The 15842-nt window shown below is 61.3% G+C and overlaps 1 protein-coding gene across 1 annotated transcript in view; it reads left to right on the forward strand.

Moving 5' to 3' along the window:
- Nucleotides 1–487: 487 nt before the first annotated feature.
- The window catches only part of FAM20C (FAM20C golgi associated secretory pathway kinase), a 67562-nt gene continuing 52207 nt past the window's right edge, over nt 488–15842 (forward strand). Inside the window, exons 1-2 of the mRNA XM_024241259.3 lie at nt 488–1722; nt 3440–3618. Of these exons, the coding sequence (XP_024097027.2) occupies nt 1115–1722; nt 3440–3618 (787 nt within the window). The 5' untranslated portion in view covers nt 488–1114. The remainder of the gene's footprint in view (nt 1723–3439; nt 3619–15842) is intronic.

Consider the following 15842-nt stretch of genomic DNA (forward strand, 5'->3'; position numbering starts at 1 on the left):
CGCCTCCTCCTTGCCGAGACGGGCGTGGGGCACGGGGTCGCCGCCCGGCGGGGAGCTCATCCGGCGGCGCAGACGCCCCGCGGCTCCGGGGAGGGACTTGGCCTGGGCCCCGGCCCCGGGCTCCTCTGGGGAGGAGCCGAGAGGCTGCCGCTGGCGGCCCCGGGCGGGAGAGGGGGTCCCAGGAAGCGGCCAGGCCGGAGCCCCCCACACTCGGCCGCAGCTGCTGGCCCGGCCGGAACCGAGCGCGCCCTCCCGGTCTCCGCCGCTTCCCTCTGCAAACCGCGGGCAGGAGGCGCCCTCTCCTTACGGGCCCGGAGCTGCAGAGGCGTCGCGGGGCGCGGCCGAGGGGAGGAGGAAGGAGAGCGGGAGCGCAGCCGGCCCGGGCCCAGCCGTGACTCGTGGGGCGGCGGCTCCGCCAATCTGTGGGCGCTGACGCGGGGGGCGGCTCCGCGGCGCTCGATATCTGCCCGCCCGGGGCGCGGGGCGCCGAGAGGCTCGGCCAGGCCGGGGGGAGCTGCGCTCGGGGCGGCCGCTGCACCTGCCCGGGACCCCGCCGGCCGCTCCCCGCGCCCACCCTTCCGCCCTTCGCCGCCCGCCTCCCCCCAGCCCCGGTCTCCCGGGCGCGGCGTGAGAGCAGAGCCCGGCCCGGAGGAGCCGCCCCTTCCCCGCCCGCCCGGCGCCTGGAGAGGAGCGCGCGGAGGATCGGGTCGCCTGCGGCCGCCGCCACCACCCAGGCCCGTCGCGCCCCGGCCGGGATGGACCCACACGCCCGATGAGCCCCGCGCCGGCCGCTGCGCGCGCCGAGCCTCCCCCTGCTGCGGCCCCCGCCGCCCCCCGCGCGCCCGGCTCCGCGGACCAGGACCCCCGGGCTCCCCGGCTGAGGGCGCGGCCGCATCGGAGAGGCCGAGCGGGGACGGCCCCGAGATGGCGCGGGGACCCAGCGCTTTGGCGGCGGGCGCCCCGCACGCGGTCCGGGCCCGGGGACAGCCCCGGAGCTGGTAGCCGCCCGGCACCGATGGACCTTGACCCGCGAGGCGGCGCCGCGCTCGTGCCCAGCCGCAGCTAGAGGGGCGCGGGCAGAACGCGCTCCAGGCCCGGGCCGGCCCGCGCGGCCATGAAGATGATCCTGGTGCGCCGGTTCCGCGTGCTCATCCTGATGGTGTTCCTGGTGGCCTGCGCGCTGCACATCGCCCTGGACCTGCTGCCCAGGCTGGAGCGACGCGGCGCGCGGCCCTCGGGGGAGCCCGGCTGTTCGTGCGCGCAGCCCGCCGCCGAGGTGGCCGCGCCCGGCTGGGCCCAGGTTCGGGGCCGCCCCGGGGAGCCCCCGGCCGCCTCCTCCGCCGCCGGCGACGCGGGCTGGCCCAACAAGCACACGCTCCGCATCCTGCAGGACTTCAGCTCCGACCCCTCCTCCAACCTCTCGTCCCACTCGCTGGAGAAACTGCCGCCGGCGGCCGAGCCGGCCGAGCGCGCCTTGCGGGGGCGGGATCCCGGCGGCGCCCTAAGACCCCACGACCCCGCGCACCGGCCGCCGCTGCGAGACCCCGGCCCGCGTCGGTCCGAGCCGCCCCCCGGCCCCGGCGGAGACGCCTCCCTCCTGGCCAGGCTGTTCGAGCACCCGCTTTACCGGGTGGCGGTTCCGCCGCTCACGGAGGACGACGTCCTGTTCAATGTGAACGGCGACACCAGGCTCAGCCCCAAAGCGCCGGAGAACCCGGACTGGTGAGTGGGGGCTGGCGGGTGCCCACCCCCAAGGGAGCCGTGAGCCCAAGGCATGGCGCAGAGAGGTTCAGGGGCCCCAAAGGGCCGCCCCCCATGGAAGAGGCCGGGCGGGGAGTGTGGTGCGGGAGGAGGCGGCCGCCTACCTCAGGGCACTGCCTTTGTCTCCAGAATAACCTCCTGCTTGGGAGGGGCTGCCGGCTGGTCCGGGAGCTGTGCCCTGTGGCTGCTGGTGAGGAAGCCAGAGTCTGCGCCCTTTAGAAGCGAGTCCTGGCCAGCCCTGGACACCAGCTTGGGAAATGGGGTCAGGCAATGAATGAATGGGTTGGTGAGGGAAGGAGCAGGCTGCCGCCGGGCTTTGAGACACTTGGCGAGGGTGCTCTGGGTGGGCACCTTGGAGAAGGTCTGGATGTGCCTATTGAGTCTTTTAAACCCAGTGGCTGGAGCAGAATTATCAGAGGGGCTTGCTGGCAGCCGTGAGGTGCACCAAGGGGCCCACCCAGCAAGGGCGGTGGGTGTGCTGGCTGCAAAGAGATGATGGCTCCATAAAGGGCGAGAAGCCACGCCAGGAACATGTCTTTAAACTGTCCTGGCTAAGCCCTTTCCCCACCCCCCGGCCCCTCCCTCGGCCGCACAGATCAAAACAAGCAGATGCTACAACCCGAAGCGGTGGAACGTTAACCACGGCAAGGCCAGAATAAGCAACTACCTGCAGAAGGTTACCCCAGCAGCAGAGGGGGAGACCAGCCTTCCAAAAGATCTGGTTGAAAGTCCCTTCTTCCCTGAAATGTGGCCAGGCCCAGTGTCTTCTGTCTAAACACACTGGCTGTTTGGAAGCCTCTGGGCCTTGCCTGCTGGTCAGGTTCAAGGAAATGCTTGGAAATTTGAGAACCAGAGCAGCAGCCTGGGCTGTGGCTCTCGACAGGGAGAGACGGCCGCCCAGAGCAGCGGGTGGCCAGGAAGTGGATCCTAGCCCGCCTCCCCTGTCCACCGCAGGACAGAGCTTGGGCAGAAAGCACCTCAGCTTTAGATGAATTCGAGCTGGGACAAGTTCCGCGTTTCCCTCCAGCCCAGCAGCAGACAGAGGGTCTGTCCTTCCTCCAGAACGGTCCCTTGACCCCAGAGACGTGAGGACAGGCCGCCTGGGCTGGAGAGAGTGCTGCCTCTTTCCTCTCTCCCCACCCAAGGCTGCTCTCATTAAAATCAAATTTAGCCTCTTGCATCATTGTGCCCCTGGTTGTTGGAACAACAGTAGAGAGTCGGGGAAGGTTCCTGACAGACTGGGTGTGTCTGTGGTTTTCGTGAAGCCTGGGTGAATGGTAGGTTCTCCCCTCTACTCCAGGGGAGGGCCACAGCCCCTCACACCCTCAGCCGAGGTCATGGTTGGGCCATTTCGGTGACCCCGGGACAGACGTGGCGGGGACGGCAGGGCAGCGCTGACGTCCCGGGATTAGTTTTGCTGTAGTTAGAGCTGTCTGTGGCGTCTCCAGGGGGTGAGTAAGAATTACAGGCCTTTCACCGTGTTATTAGCTGGCAGCAGAGCAGCCACAGAAGAAAGCGCAGACGTTGCAGGGCCCTCTGTAAGCAGAGGCGCCTTCGACACATCTGCACTTGCTTGAACCCAAAGTTAAAAACCTTGGCGTCGGGGGCCTCTCCCCGTCCTGCGGCTCACGGGCCAGTTCTTTCCGTGCTGATGTTCGTCCTCGCTCTCTCCCTGCAGGCCGCACGTGGGTGCTGAAGGTGCAGAATTCCTCTCCACCGGGGAGGCGGCCGTGGACTCCTATCCCAACTGGCTCAAGTTCCACATTGGCATCAACCGGTACGAGCTGTACTCCAGACACAACCCAGCCGTCGAGGCCCTGCTGCACGACCTCAGCTCCCAGAGGATCACCAGCGTGGGTAGGTGTCCTCGGGTGCACTCGAGGGCCGTCTGTGTGCCGGCTGTGTGGCGTCAGGGCTGCCGGGGCAGGCTATGCGTTAGAGAGGTCTGGGAGGCCGTTGCTCATTACGGCAGCGTTACCTCCTGCAGGGATCTGCACGGGCAGCAAGGAGGGACAGAGGGCTCGCGTCTCGTGTGCTCTCACACTGGATGTGCTCCTGATCTGCCGCACGATGAGCTGGGAGATGCCTGGACAGCCCGTCCACTGCGCTCTGCCTCCTCACCTGGGTGGTCCTGGGGGTGCCAACTGGACGACAGAGTCCTTCCCTCCTGGGGTAGAGGAATAGAGGGGTATCCTTGGTGGCGGTGACCCCTCCACTGGGAGCATGTGCATGGAACACTCTCCTGCTTTTCTGCACACGACCCTGGCTGGGTGGGGAGACAGCCATGAGCCTGCTTCTTGTGGTTTTGAAGCCGTCCTTCGTCAGAGCTCAGCAAGGCGCTGTGCAGTTTCATACTGAGGAGACGTAGGCAGGGCTCGGGACGGAGGCCTGGGCGTCCCAGATGGAGGAGTTTGAAAGCAACATCTCCAGGTACTTTGGGATCTGCCGAATTGGACAAAAAAGGGCATGCAGTTGCTGATTTCAGGAAAATATGCCGCTGCAGCTTCTGAGCGTGGAGGTTTGGTGCCATTGTTCTCAGCTTGTAGGCGATTGTTTGTGAAGGTCCCATTTGTCACCAGTGCTTGGAGAGGCAGTGAGGGTGGGGCTGAGGCCCTTTAGTGGGAGCAGCTGCTCCCCAGGGATTGGGGGGTGTGGGCCTGGGTGCGCACAGCTGCGGGCAGGTGCAGAGGCCATGAGAGCCTGAAGGCAGGGCTTTCTTTGCACTGTGTGATGAGGCCAGCAGTCCCAGGCATTAGCTTCATGTGTGTCTCAGAAGCAACCCTGGTGCTGAAAGGGTCCCAGTGGCCTGGGGTTCTGTCCAGTTGCCCACACAGGACTTAGGTGTCCCCTTTCAGGCCGGCAGGTAGGTTCTCCAGGGCTGTTCGGGGCTGTTTCTGGCTCTGTCCACCCGGTGCTGAGTTGTTTGCTGCGCACTCACCTGGTCATGCGAAGACAGAACTTGCAGCTCTCCCCACCCCGTGATCAGCTCACCTCGTAACAGAGATCAGCTGGACAAGCTGGGGGTCCTCTTCCCTCCATGCTGCCTGGGTGGAACCTGAACACCTGCCCCCCTCCAGGCCCCCCTCCGTGAAAGCTCTGCCTTTCTCCTGCCCCTGCAGGGGTCTGAGGGCTTTCAGCTGTGCTGGGGAACAGTCCTGCAGACAGCCACAGCCAGAAGGTCCCTTCTGCCCCTGAGAGCGAGCGTGTCCATTAAGGAAATATCCGACGCCTTGATCAACATGTTTGTCCATTCAGCAGATTTTACTGGCACCTCCTGCATGTCAGACCCCCTTCCTGGGTGGTGGGGAGTTGAGGATGAGTTCAGCCTCCACGAGATCTGCTGCCTCTGTGGACCTGACAGCCCCAGGAAGAGACACACACACACAGTGCCCGATCCTGAGGAGGAACGAGCACTTCAGAGCCGTGCACGCCAGCCAGGGCGTGTGGAGAGGAGGGGGCTCCACTGGCAGGGGCTGAGGACCTTCCACGGGGTCTGTCGGGCAGCTCACCTTCCAGGTGGGGTCCGTCGTGGCAGGGAGAGGAATGAGAGAGCCTTGCATACCAGCCAGGGTGTTGGGGAGGAGCAGCACTTAAGATAGAAAGTCTCCAGTGCCGCTGTCCGTGTCAGCTTCTCTGCAGCTCATTGTCCCCGTCTGTCCGGCGGGGTCTCGCCGCGTGGGTCGATGCAAGGATAGGATGAGATGGTGCACGTGAGCAAGCTTGTAAAATATTAACTAGTACTTTGTGCGTGGCCTTCCACAACAGTCCGCTCGTGTGCACAGGCAGGGTCTGAGCAGAGGGAGGGCTTTGTGGATTCCAAAGGCCACCAGGCCCTTGGCAGGCAACTGCAGCTCACCACCTCCCTCACGGACCCGTCAGCTCTCCAACACCAGCACTGCGGAGGTGTGGGAGTTCTGTGCCAGGAGCTCCCAGAGCAGCTTCAGGGAGAGGGCGGGGCCTCCTGGGACCTGGGGCAGCTTTGCCCACCTTAGGAGTGCTTTGTCCATCTGGACAAGCTAGGCTTGGCTCACTGCCACCCCCCTTTGGTCTGGCTGTCCCAGGGCAGTAGTGCCCAGGCTGCCTGACATTGCAGTGGTGTGGACAGAGCCCTTGCCAGGGAATCCCTCCCCCAGGGTTCCGGTGTGGGCTCCGCCTGGGTGTGCCCTGGTTAAATCCTGTGCCTACCGAAGGCCTGTCCCAGCTGATCTCGCTCGCCTGCCTCCTAGACCGTGCTGGCCACACTGGTTCTCATCCAGTCTTCTGGGGTGGGGGCCCGTCCGAGGACAGGCTGGTCGCTCAGAGTCATTCTGCAGAGCCAAGCAGGGCCTGCAAGGACGATGGGCAGACACAGCCCCATCACCCAGGCAGGACAGCAGGATCTGGCCCAGGAGATCTGGGGGTGAATCCTGGCTCTGCCAGCCACTAGCCAGAGTGCAAGTGGGCAAATGGATTAACCCCTCCAGCACCTGGTTCTCGCCGAGAACACAGAGAAGGTTATAATCTGGACCCGGTATAATCTGGACTCAAGCAAAACCCATTCACTAAAAACTAACTCAGGCTGAACGTATTTAGGGGCAAAACCTAAATTGTCGAGGCTAGTTAAAATTGCTGATTTTTCTCTGTTACAGTGAATATTCACATGTTCCTCTGAGGAACAGGAGTGGGTTTAATTATGGGGTTCTACCCCAGACCCGTGTGGCCATGCCATGATCCACAGCACGCACCACGTGTGATCCACAGCACGCACCACGTGTGATCCACAGCACGCACCACGTGTGCCTTGGTCATCGAAATACCTGCAGTCCCCAAATACTTCTGCCCCCAAAGATGTTGAAGAAGAGCACGGACCTGTGGTGCCGGCCTCACAGGGTTGTTGGGGCTTAAATGTGCAAATACGAGTAAAGAGGTGAGAGCGGAGCCTGACAGCTCACCTGCTGGGTGGGGTCTCCAACACTGCAGCATTTTGGGGCAGCTCACCTGCTGGGTGGGGTCTTTGTACAGCAGCAGCATTTCGAGGTGGGCTGATCCTTCTCATCTGGGGAAGCCAGGGCTGGGCAGGTGCCTGAGCCTCATGAGGGTCTCAACCTGGATGTTGGGCCCTATTCTCCCTGCTGCCTTGGGCTTGGAGATGCTCACAGGTGAGTTCTCATTGTGAAGAGGTCTGTCTTCCTGAGGAAGCAGGGAACCTTCACCTGTGAACCAAGTGTGCCATGGGAGTTGCTGTGTGTCCAGGTCCAGGTCTCCTGGTCTGCAGGGAACGGCACAAGGAGGGCTGGCCTAGGCCAGGCCACAGTGTCCTGGAGGATGTGCTCTGTCCTAGAAGGAGGCTGGCCTAGGCCAGGCCACAGTGTCCCTGGTGGATGCGCTCTGTCCTAGAAGGGGGCTGGCCTGCTTGCTGACCCCGCTTGCTGCTGCCTGGCTGACCTGACTCAGCCACGGCTGTTCTGAGGACCCTTCTGAGTATGAACTCCCAGTTGGAGGATCTGGGTGAAGACCCAACTGCTTGAGATAGCAGCCTCTGGCTAGGCCCTTGGCGTGACCAAGCCAATCAGGCAGGTTTAGAGCCTGGTGCCCCTAGACAGGTCCTGCAACCAAGAACAGGGGTAGCCTTCAAAGGCCAGCCCTGCCTTCCAACCACCGCTCCACAACAAGGGAAACCAAGGCTCTAAGAGCAGGAGGTTTGTCCGAGATTAGCACCTGCGTGCTCCAGGCTCCGAGTTCTGTCCCCTCAGCTGTCCGGCCCCTGGGTGCTCACTTTAATCTCAAGTCATTCATCTTACTATTAAACGTGAGCCCAGAAATATTGTTGTAATGGAGAACGATGCCTGCAAGTCTCCAAAGCCTTCCCTCAGAATGGTTCTATTAAATCTCCCCTGCTCAGAACCACCCAATCCAATTCATGGAGCTCCACGTGCTCTACAGCACAGCTGGTTAGGGCCAGCGGAGGTTTATTTATAGCTGGGCTCCTGGCTGCCTGGTAACCGGCCATTGCCACCTTTAAAGAATCTTGGGATATTATCTACCTCTATTCAGCTTGAAATCAGGCATGCAGTGCCTTCGGCTGGGGCTGATGATAATTAAATTTCTATCGTGCACAATTATGGATGCAAAGAATAAATGACATAATTAACTACTCTGTACTTGGAATTACTTTAAAAAATAGTCATCCCACTGGCATGTGAGGATTTGGGCATCTTCTGGACTGAAATGCAGACTTCATAATTGCTCCATCCAGATTGGGACAAAGCCTGTGGTTGGGAGAACATGCCTGAACAAAGAAAAATGACTCTGCGGGACCAAAGTCCTTGACACTAATTGATCTGCCAAAAGGGGAAGAATGAGTCTAGCTAGAATCCAGGACTAACCAGCCGGTGAGCTTCAAGGAACAAAGGGCCTCCACTGGGTCAGCCCACGAGAGGGAGCTGCCTGCAGGTACCCGGGAGGGCACGGCCACCGTGTCTGTTCCTTGGGAGCAGGACTCCTTGGAAGGCAGCGCCAGCTCCAGAAAGGCCACTGTTCCCCCTCCCACCCACCCCAGGTGGCAACTGCCCCTGCAGGTCACGGTCCCAGGGCCTTGCTCGGCCGACCTAGAGAGAGAAAAGGGAAGATGCCCAATTAGCTGGACGCCCGTGGCACCAGGGCTGGGGGACCCTGGGTCATCCTGAAAGAAGGACAGTGACCACCTGCAGAGGACGATTTCAAGTGGAGCCTGGAGAAGGCAGCAAATAGCTCAGTCTGCACTCAACTCCCTTCCCAGCCATCTGGTGGAAGGTGAGGAGCAAAAGCTCATGCTGCTGAGGCCTGGGGTCACCCGAGCTCATGCTGCTGAGGCCTGGGGTCACCCGAGCTCATGCTGCTGAGGCCTGGGGTCACCCGAGCTCATGTTGCTGAGGCCTGGGGTCACCCGAGCTCATGCTGCTGAGGCCTGGGGTCACCCAGGCACCAGCCTCCCCATGCTGAGCAGAGACAGCAGCCCCCTAACTGCAGGAGTGTGCCCCGATGCGCGCCTGCCAACTTTCCTTTTAATGCAGACATGGTCCCCACTGGGGCAAGGCTGCCGTTTTCTTTTAAAAAACAGATCTTTCAAAATAAAAGTGGCCTTGAAGAAAATCGCGAAATAAATAACAGTCTGGGGTGGAGGCGGTTCTGGCGAAAGAGTCCCGAGGGTGGTGTGTGATGGACGGGACTCTGGGCAGTGCTGATGTGACCTTGTCTGTCACTTGAGGCCTCCAGGAGAGTCCAGGACTGGCAGACCCAGGTCCGGAGCAGGTGCAGGCTCCCAGCTCTTCCAGCCCCTTACCTCGCAGTAGGGTCCCACAGTTCTAGCCTCCTTGATGCCAGCCCCAGGGTGCCCACTGCTGGCCAACTAAGCCCTTTTCCTCAAAACCAGGTCCCTCGGTGCCCAAGGTGAGTGGGTATATGAGCCTGTGTGTGGGCACCCGGGGTCTGGGACACCCAGCGGACCTCTCTGGCTTGGAGATGTGTGGGGTGGGAAGAACAGGGTGACCTGAGCCCTCCTGGTGTCACGTTCTCCACGTCTGAGCCCTCCTTGTGTGAGGCCCTACTTCCAGCACACACAGCTGTCCCCATTCGTCTTCAGGAATAACTGTGCTTCACTCTGACCCTTGAGGCCAGACAGTGGCTGTGAAGAGCAGGGGGACCGCCTGATCGTGACCCCCAAGGACAGACGCTGGCCCTCTTCACAGACGAGACGACCAGGGCCAAAGGCGGCAACATGGGGGCCCACACTGACTGCAGCGTCTCACGCCTGGATGTGTCTGTGTGGTCCACAGGTCTGTAGGAGGTGGAACTGGTTAATTTAAAGTCGGGTTGGGGTTCTTGTTAGAAAGGGTTCCTGTTCCCACCAGAAACAAAGGCTGAGTGGAGGCTGCACCCAGTCTCCATCCCCATGAGCACCCTGCAGGGTGTTGGGACCCCCAGCCCCGGGCCACACACCTCTTTCCTTCAGGGCCGTCTCTCCCTGTCTCTCCAGACCTGCTCGGGGTTCTTCCTTCTAGAACTTCACAGTGGGTTGCTGGAGCTGTCTAGGGTAATCTTGCCCAAGGCCACCCTGATTGGGGCCAGGCACCGAAGTCCATTAGTATTTCTGTGACAGCAGCCGTCTTTCTATATAAGACGCTTGTTTCATAAGAAATGCCAGCATCTCTTGGAGTCCTTCCGAGGAGGTGACTGCGTACGAACACCGCCTCTGTCCTGTGCTGTGGCCTGGGGAGACACCGTGGGCAAAACCCAGTGGCGTCCGAGGGTCTGTGTGGTCCCGAGCTGTTAGTGCTGACGGCAACCTGAAATAGTGAAGGCACAGGGCACTCGGCTCGTGTATGTTAACTTCTGTAACTAGTGCACATTAATCACATTAACTAGCCATGTTAACTAGTGATGTAGATTAATAATGATTAATCAATATGAATGAGTCATGTATACTGACGGTTATCTGGGCGATGGGATTCTTCAGGGAGGCCGGGGAAGAAGCAGACTGTCACCTTTGGTCTAAAGGTGGTGGGTTAAGTGGTGGGAGGTGCTCAGGGCAGGTGGGCCGGAAGGGGAGGGCGTTCCAGATGGGGAGAACCTATCTGAAAGGCAGTGGACATCTTCCTGTGTGCATAGAGAGGACGGGTGGCTGCTGGGTGGGAATTGGGGGAATGGGGGGACCCTGTGGACATCTTCCTGTGTGCATAGAGAGGACGGGTGGCTGCTGGGTGGGAACTGGGGCAATGAGGGGGCCCTGTGGACATCTTCCTGTGTGCATAGAGAGGACGGGTGGCTGCTGGGTGGGAATTGGGGGAATGGGGGGGCCCTGTGGACATCTTCCCGTGTGCATGGAGAGGACGGGTGGCCATTGGAGCAGTGCAGATGGGACCTGCTTCCAGAAGAAGGACTGACTGACCAGATTTGCATAATGTGTTTTTATTGCGCTGGGAATTGGGGCCTGGAGGCCCACTGGGGTTTGACTGTGCTGTTGGTTTGATGATGGCCTGGATTTCGGGGGAGAGGCAGCTACAGAGGGAGATGGAGGGAGAGGGCTTAGCAGGTGAGTCTCTGAGACTTGTCCACGGTGTGGGGTGACTTTGGGGTCTGTGCCAGGATGCCCCCACCTCAGCCGGCTTCATGGGCATCAGAGGGATCAGCTCTCAGTGGGTCCCTCCCCAGGCTGGGGTTGGGCAGGCTCTGACTGATCCTTGTCCCTTGGGGGCACAGGAGGCTGCATCTGGGAGGGGCGTCTCCGTCAGTCCCATCCCCAGGGCCTGTGCCCACACGCCTGGGCTTCTCCCACCAGTGAGGTGAGCTTTTCAAGCGTCGTGAACTTTGGTCTATCTTAAGAAAACCCAAAACTGCACCTTTTTTTCAAGGCCTGGGCTGTGTCCTGGCTCTGCCACCTGCTGGCCCCTTCCTGGGTGGGAGGGCAGGGGTGACCCGTTCAGTGACAGGAGGGTGGGTGTCTGTACCTCCCACCCATCCCGATGAGCACCGAAGGCCTGAGACGCAGGGCAGCTTGTGTGTTGGTCTTTGCAGGGCGACCGTATCTGATTGTAGAGCAGAATTCCAAACGTCTTTCAGCAGAAGACCCACTTGATAGACTGAGTGGTGCGCCCAAGGAGGGTGGCACGGCCCACGGTCCACAGGAAGCCGAGTCCTCCGTCGCTGTGAGATCTTCGTGCCTTTCATTTCTAATTGTTTATTTGCTCCATGGGGAGGAGCTGGCCTCACAGCTGAGCACAGGGTCCAGGGAGACAGGACCTGCTTCCAGAAGAAGAAGGACTGAACTGACCAGATTTGGATAATATGTTGTTATTTTACAAACCGGGATTACAAGCCCTGGAAGGAGCTGATGAGCTGTCGCACCTGAGCCAGGAGGAAACTGTTGAATCCTGTGACCCCGGTTACTAAATGGAAACGGGAGCATCAAATGGGGCTTGATCCGGCCACTAATTTTCTCATCGTCGCTTCTTCTTTATCTTACTAAAAAATGTAGTCACTATTCATTGCGGAAACTTAGAAAGCACAGTTAAGGAAAAAACAGAAAACTAAAGGCAACCACAGTTTTACTTTTGGGAGAAAACTACCAAGCTTTAGGCACCCATCCATGCATCCCAGTTTAAAAATCCGTGCAGTGTATTCAGAAGAAAATGGTTATGGAGTCAAAGCTTTTAATAGGCTGCCTTGTTTACTGGTAAAATAATATGCCGTTTGCTGTCATTGAAAACCCCCCAGTGCCGGGTGAGAAGCTGGGATGGAGCCCGTTTACGGAGCCTTGAGCTGCTGGCCCGCCCAAGGCTGGCGTTCAGGTTCTGTGCAGGGTTTTGGAGAGAAATGAGATTCGTTGCTGCTTCCTTCACCTGAGCAGGGCACGGCCTCTGAGAGTTTCACCGACAGACCTGACTGCACAGTGGTCCAGGGCGCTGAGCCCAGCCCGTCTTGACCATGGCCTGTCAAACGTGGTTTCTGACAGAGTAGTGGCTGGAGCAGACGCTGCCTGGAGGGAATGGGCACGTGACCCAGGGTGTGAGCTGTGAGCTCAGGGGCAGCAACAGCCATCAGAAATGGGGAGGGCACATGGCGCTTGAGTGGCCATCGCTGTGGCGAACCCCCACACTGCAGCTGTTCTCAGCACTCGGGGAGGGGACATGGCACTCCGTGGCCTTTGCTGTGGTGAGCACCCACGCCGTCGCTGTTCTCTGTGCTGAGGGAGGGGACGTGGCACCTGTGTGGCCTTTGCCATGGTGAGCACCCACATCGTCACTGTTCTCAGTGCTCAGGGAGGGCACGTGGCACTCGTGGCCTTTGCCGTGGTGAGCACTCACATTGCCACTGTTCTCAGTGCTCAGGGAGGGGCCGTGGCACTCGTGGCCTTTGCCGTGGTGAGCACCCACATCGTCACTGTTCTCTGTGCTGAAGGAGAGGACGTGGCACCTGTGTGGCCTTCGCTGTGTCCCCACACTGCCGCTGTTCTCAGCACTCGGGGAGGGGACGTGGCACTCCGTGGCCTTTGCCGTGGTGAGCACCCACGCCGTCGCTGTTCTCGGTGCTCAGGGAGGGGACGTGGCACCTGTGTGGCCTTCGCTGTGTCCCCACACTGCCGCTGTTCTCAGTGCTCGGGGAGGGGACGTGGCACTCGTGGACTTCGCTGTGGTGAGTCCCCGCGCCACTGCTGTCCTGAGCACTCACAGCATTGCCCCCACGTAGTCCTAAGGGTGGTCCTGGATGAGGCGTGTCACCCCCATTCTGCAGGAGCAGCTGAGGTTCTGGCAGGTCACATGAGGCACCACCCTACTCACCAGGACCCTGGAAAGAGGCAGGACAGGTGTCCACATCCTGAGCCCCATTGTTTTGTAGAAACAGGGTCTCTGTTGCCCAGGCTGGTCTTGAGCCCTGGCCTCAAGCAGTCTTCCCACAGCCTCCCGAGTAGCTGGGACCACGGACACGCACCACGACGTCAGCCTCCCAGTAGCTGGGACCACGGACATGCACCACGACGTCAGCCTCCCAGTAGCTGGGACCACGGACACGCATCACCACGACGTCAGCCTCCCAGTAGCTGGGACCACGGACATGCACCACGACGTCAGCCTCCCAGTAGCTGGGACCACGGACACGCATCACCACGACGTCAGCCTCCCAGTAGCTGGGACCACGGACACGCACCACGACGTCAGCCTCCCAGTAGCTGGGACCACGGACACGCACGACCACGACGTCAGCCTCCCAGTAGCTGGGACCACGGACACGCACGACCACAACGTCAGCCTCCCAGTAGCTGGGACCAGGGACACGCATCACCACGACGTCAGCCTCCCAGTAGCTGGGACCACGGACACGCACCACCACGACGTCAGCCTCCCAGTAGCTGGGACCACGGACACGCACGACCACGACGTCAGCCTCCCAGTAGCTGGGACCACGGACACGCACCACCACGACGTCAGCCTCCCAGTAGCTGGGACCACGGACACGCACCACCACGACGTCAGCCTCCTAGTAGCTGGGACCACGGACACGCACCACCACGACGTCAGCCTCCTAGTAGCTGGGACCAGGGACACGCATCACCACGACGTCAGCCTCCCAGTAGCTGGGACCACGGACACACACGACCACGACGTCAGCCTCCCAGTAGCTGGGACCACGGACACGCACCACGACGTCAGCCTCCCGAGTAGCTCGGACCACGGACATGCACCACGACGTCAGCCTCCCAGTAGCTGGGACCAGAGACACGCACGACCACGACGTCAGCCTCCCAGTAGCTGGGACCACAGACACGCACGACCACGACGTCAGCCTCCCGAGTAGCTCGGACCACGGACATGCACCACGACGTCAGCCTCCCAGTAGCTGGGACCAGGGACACGCATGACCACGACGTCAGCCTCCCAGTAGCTGGGACCACGGACATGCACGACCACATCAGTTAATTTTTTAATTTTTTGGTAGACATGGGGTCTTGCTATGTTGCCCAGGCTGGTCTCAAACTCTCGGCCTCAAGCAAGCCTCCTGCCTCAGCCTCCAAAAGTGCTGGGATTTCAGGCGTGAGCCGCCGCACTCGGGCACTGGGCCCCGTTTAACAGGAGGGGAGGGAGGGAGGTGCAGACCCCTCAGAGGCGCCTGGCCGCAGGAAGCCGAGCACACTGCCCTGAGGTCACATCGGAGGCCGTCGACAGTTCCTGTGGCTGTGCCACGCTCGGGCCCCGTCTCCCTCCTGCCTGGGGCTGGTGCCAGCTCCTCCCTTGTGCCCAAGTGATGCCCTGTGGATGGTGGGGACTCTTCTTTCTAGTCCGTGCTCTCCCCCGTGCTCCTGGCCTTCCTGGAGGATTCGGTGTCCTCGGGAAGCATCCACGGCACCCCCAGGCCCTCCCCGAAGCCCACTGTCCTCACGTTGACCCTCCCTCCCAGCCAGCCGCCACCTGAGACCTCGGTTCCTCTGGGGCAATTCTTCCCGTCTGAAGGGAGTGTCTCGAGCTTTCTTCCACCAAACCATCCCGCCATCTCCTGCAGGGCTGGGCCCTCCCCGAGCTCCACGCCCTCACCACACGTGCGTGCCCTCCAGCCACGTGGAGGAACCGTGAGGTCCCTGGAGGGTATCCATCGTCCCAGGCTGGCTGGGTTCGGTCTTCCTTCCATGCCGTTCCCTCTCTGGCCGTCCCCCTGCTCCACATCCCACGCCACTCCACCAAAAATCTCTCAGATCCTCAGATGTTTCTTGGATTTTTCCATTTTTCCATCTTCGTCCAAACCACCACCGTCTCCTGCAGCTGCCGCAGCCCCAGCCTCTCCCACCTCTAGTGTCCACCGTTGGCTCCAGGGCAGCAGCAGCAGCCAGGGACAGAATCTGTGTGGGCCCCTCAGCCCTGTTGCCCCACGCTGGCCACCCTTACCGTCCCCTAGGACCCCCTGAGACCTGCTGGCTTACCGGCCCCCATACACCTTTGCGCCCTCCCGTCCGCTGTGATGCGTCAGTCATGGCCCCCTCAGCCCCTCACACCTGCTCACTGTCTCCTTCAGGGCCTGCACTTGCTCTGCCTCCCCTGCTGGGTCGTGCCGTCCTCTGTGGGGCCGGGGCCAGCCCTGCCCCTCACTCCAAGAGCGGCTCAGATGGTAGCTCCCTAGGGAGGCTGCTCCTGAGCTGCGCCCAGGGCCCCCGCCCTGCTTCCCTCTTCCCCTTTGCACCCGAGCGGTCGCATATGCCACCCCACCACGTTCCATTTACGTCTGTCCCGGCAGGGATGCCCGGCTCTTGTTCAGACCCGTGATGTTCGCGTGTGACCAGTTCCTGGTGTGGCCCCGTGAGGCCCCCTCACACCGGACAATCCCCCGTGTGGCCCGGACCTACCAGTCCACACCGCGTGACGACCCCCCCATCTCGGGCGACCTGGAGGCCCTTGCTGTGGCCAACTTAGCTCCCGGGGCCGCCCCAGGCCGAGGCCAGCCCCTTCCCTGCTGTGGGAAGCCCCCAGTAGCCCTTTCCTTCTCCACCAGCAAAAAGGAGATCCCGAGGTGGTGGAAGGAGGGTCCCATTGGGAGTTCTTGAGCCTCCTGGTGTCCAAAGCTGGAGGGAGGCTTCCGGA

The sequence above is a fragment of the Pongo abelii genome, chromosome 6 (genome assembly GCF_028885655.2).
Source record: "Pongo abelii isolate AG06213 chromosome 6, NHGRI_mPonAbe1-v2.0_pri, whole genome shotgun sequence".
Lineage (NCBI taxonomy): Eukaryota > Metazoa > Chordata > Mammalia > Primates > Hominidae > Pongo > Pongo abelii.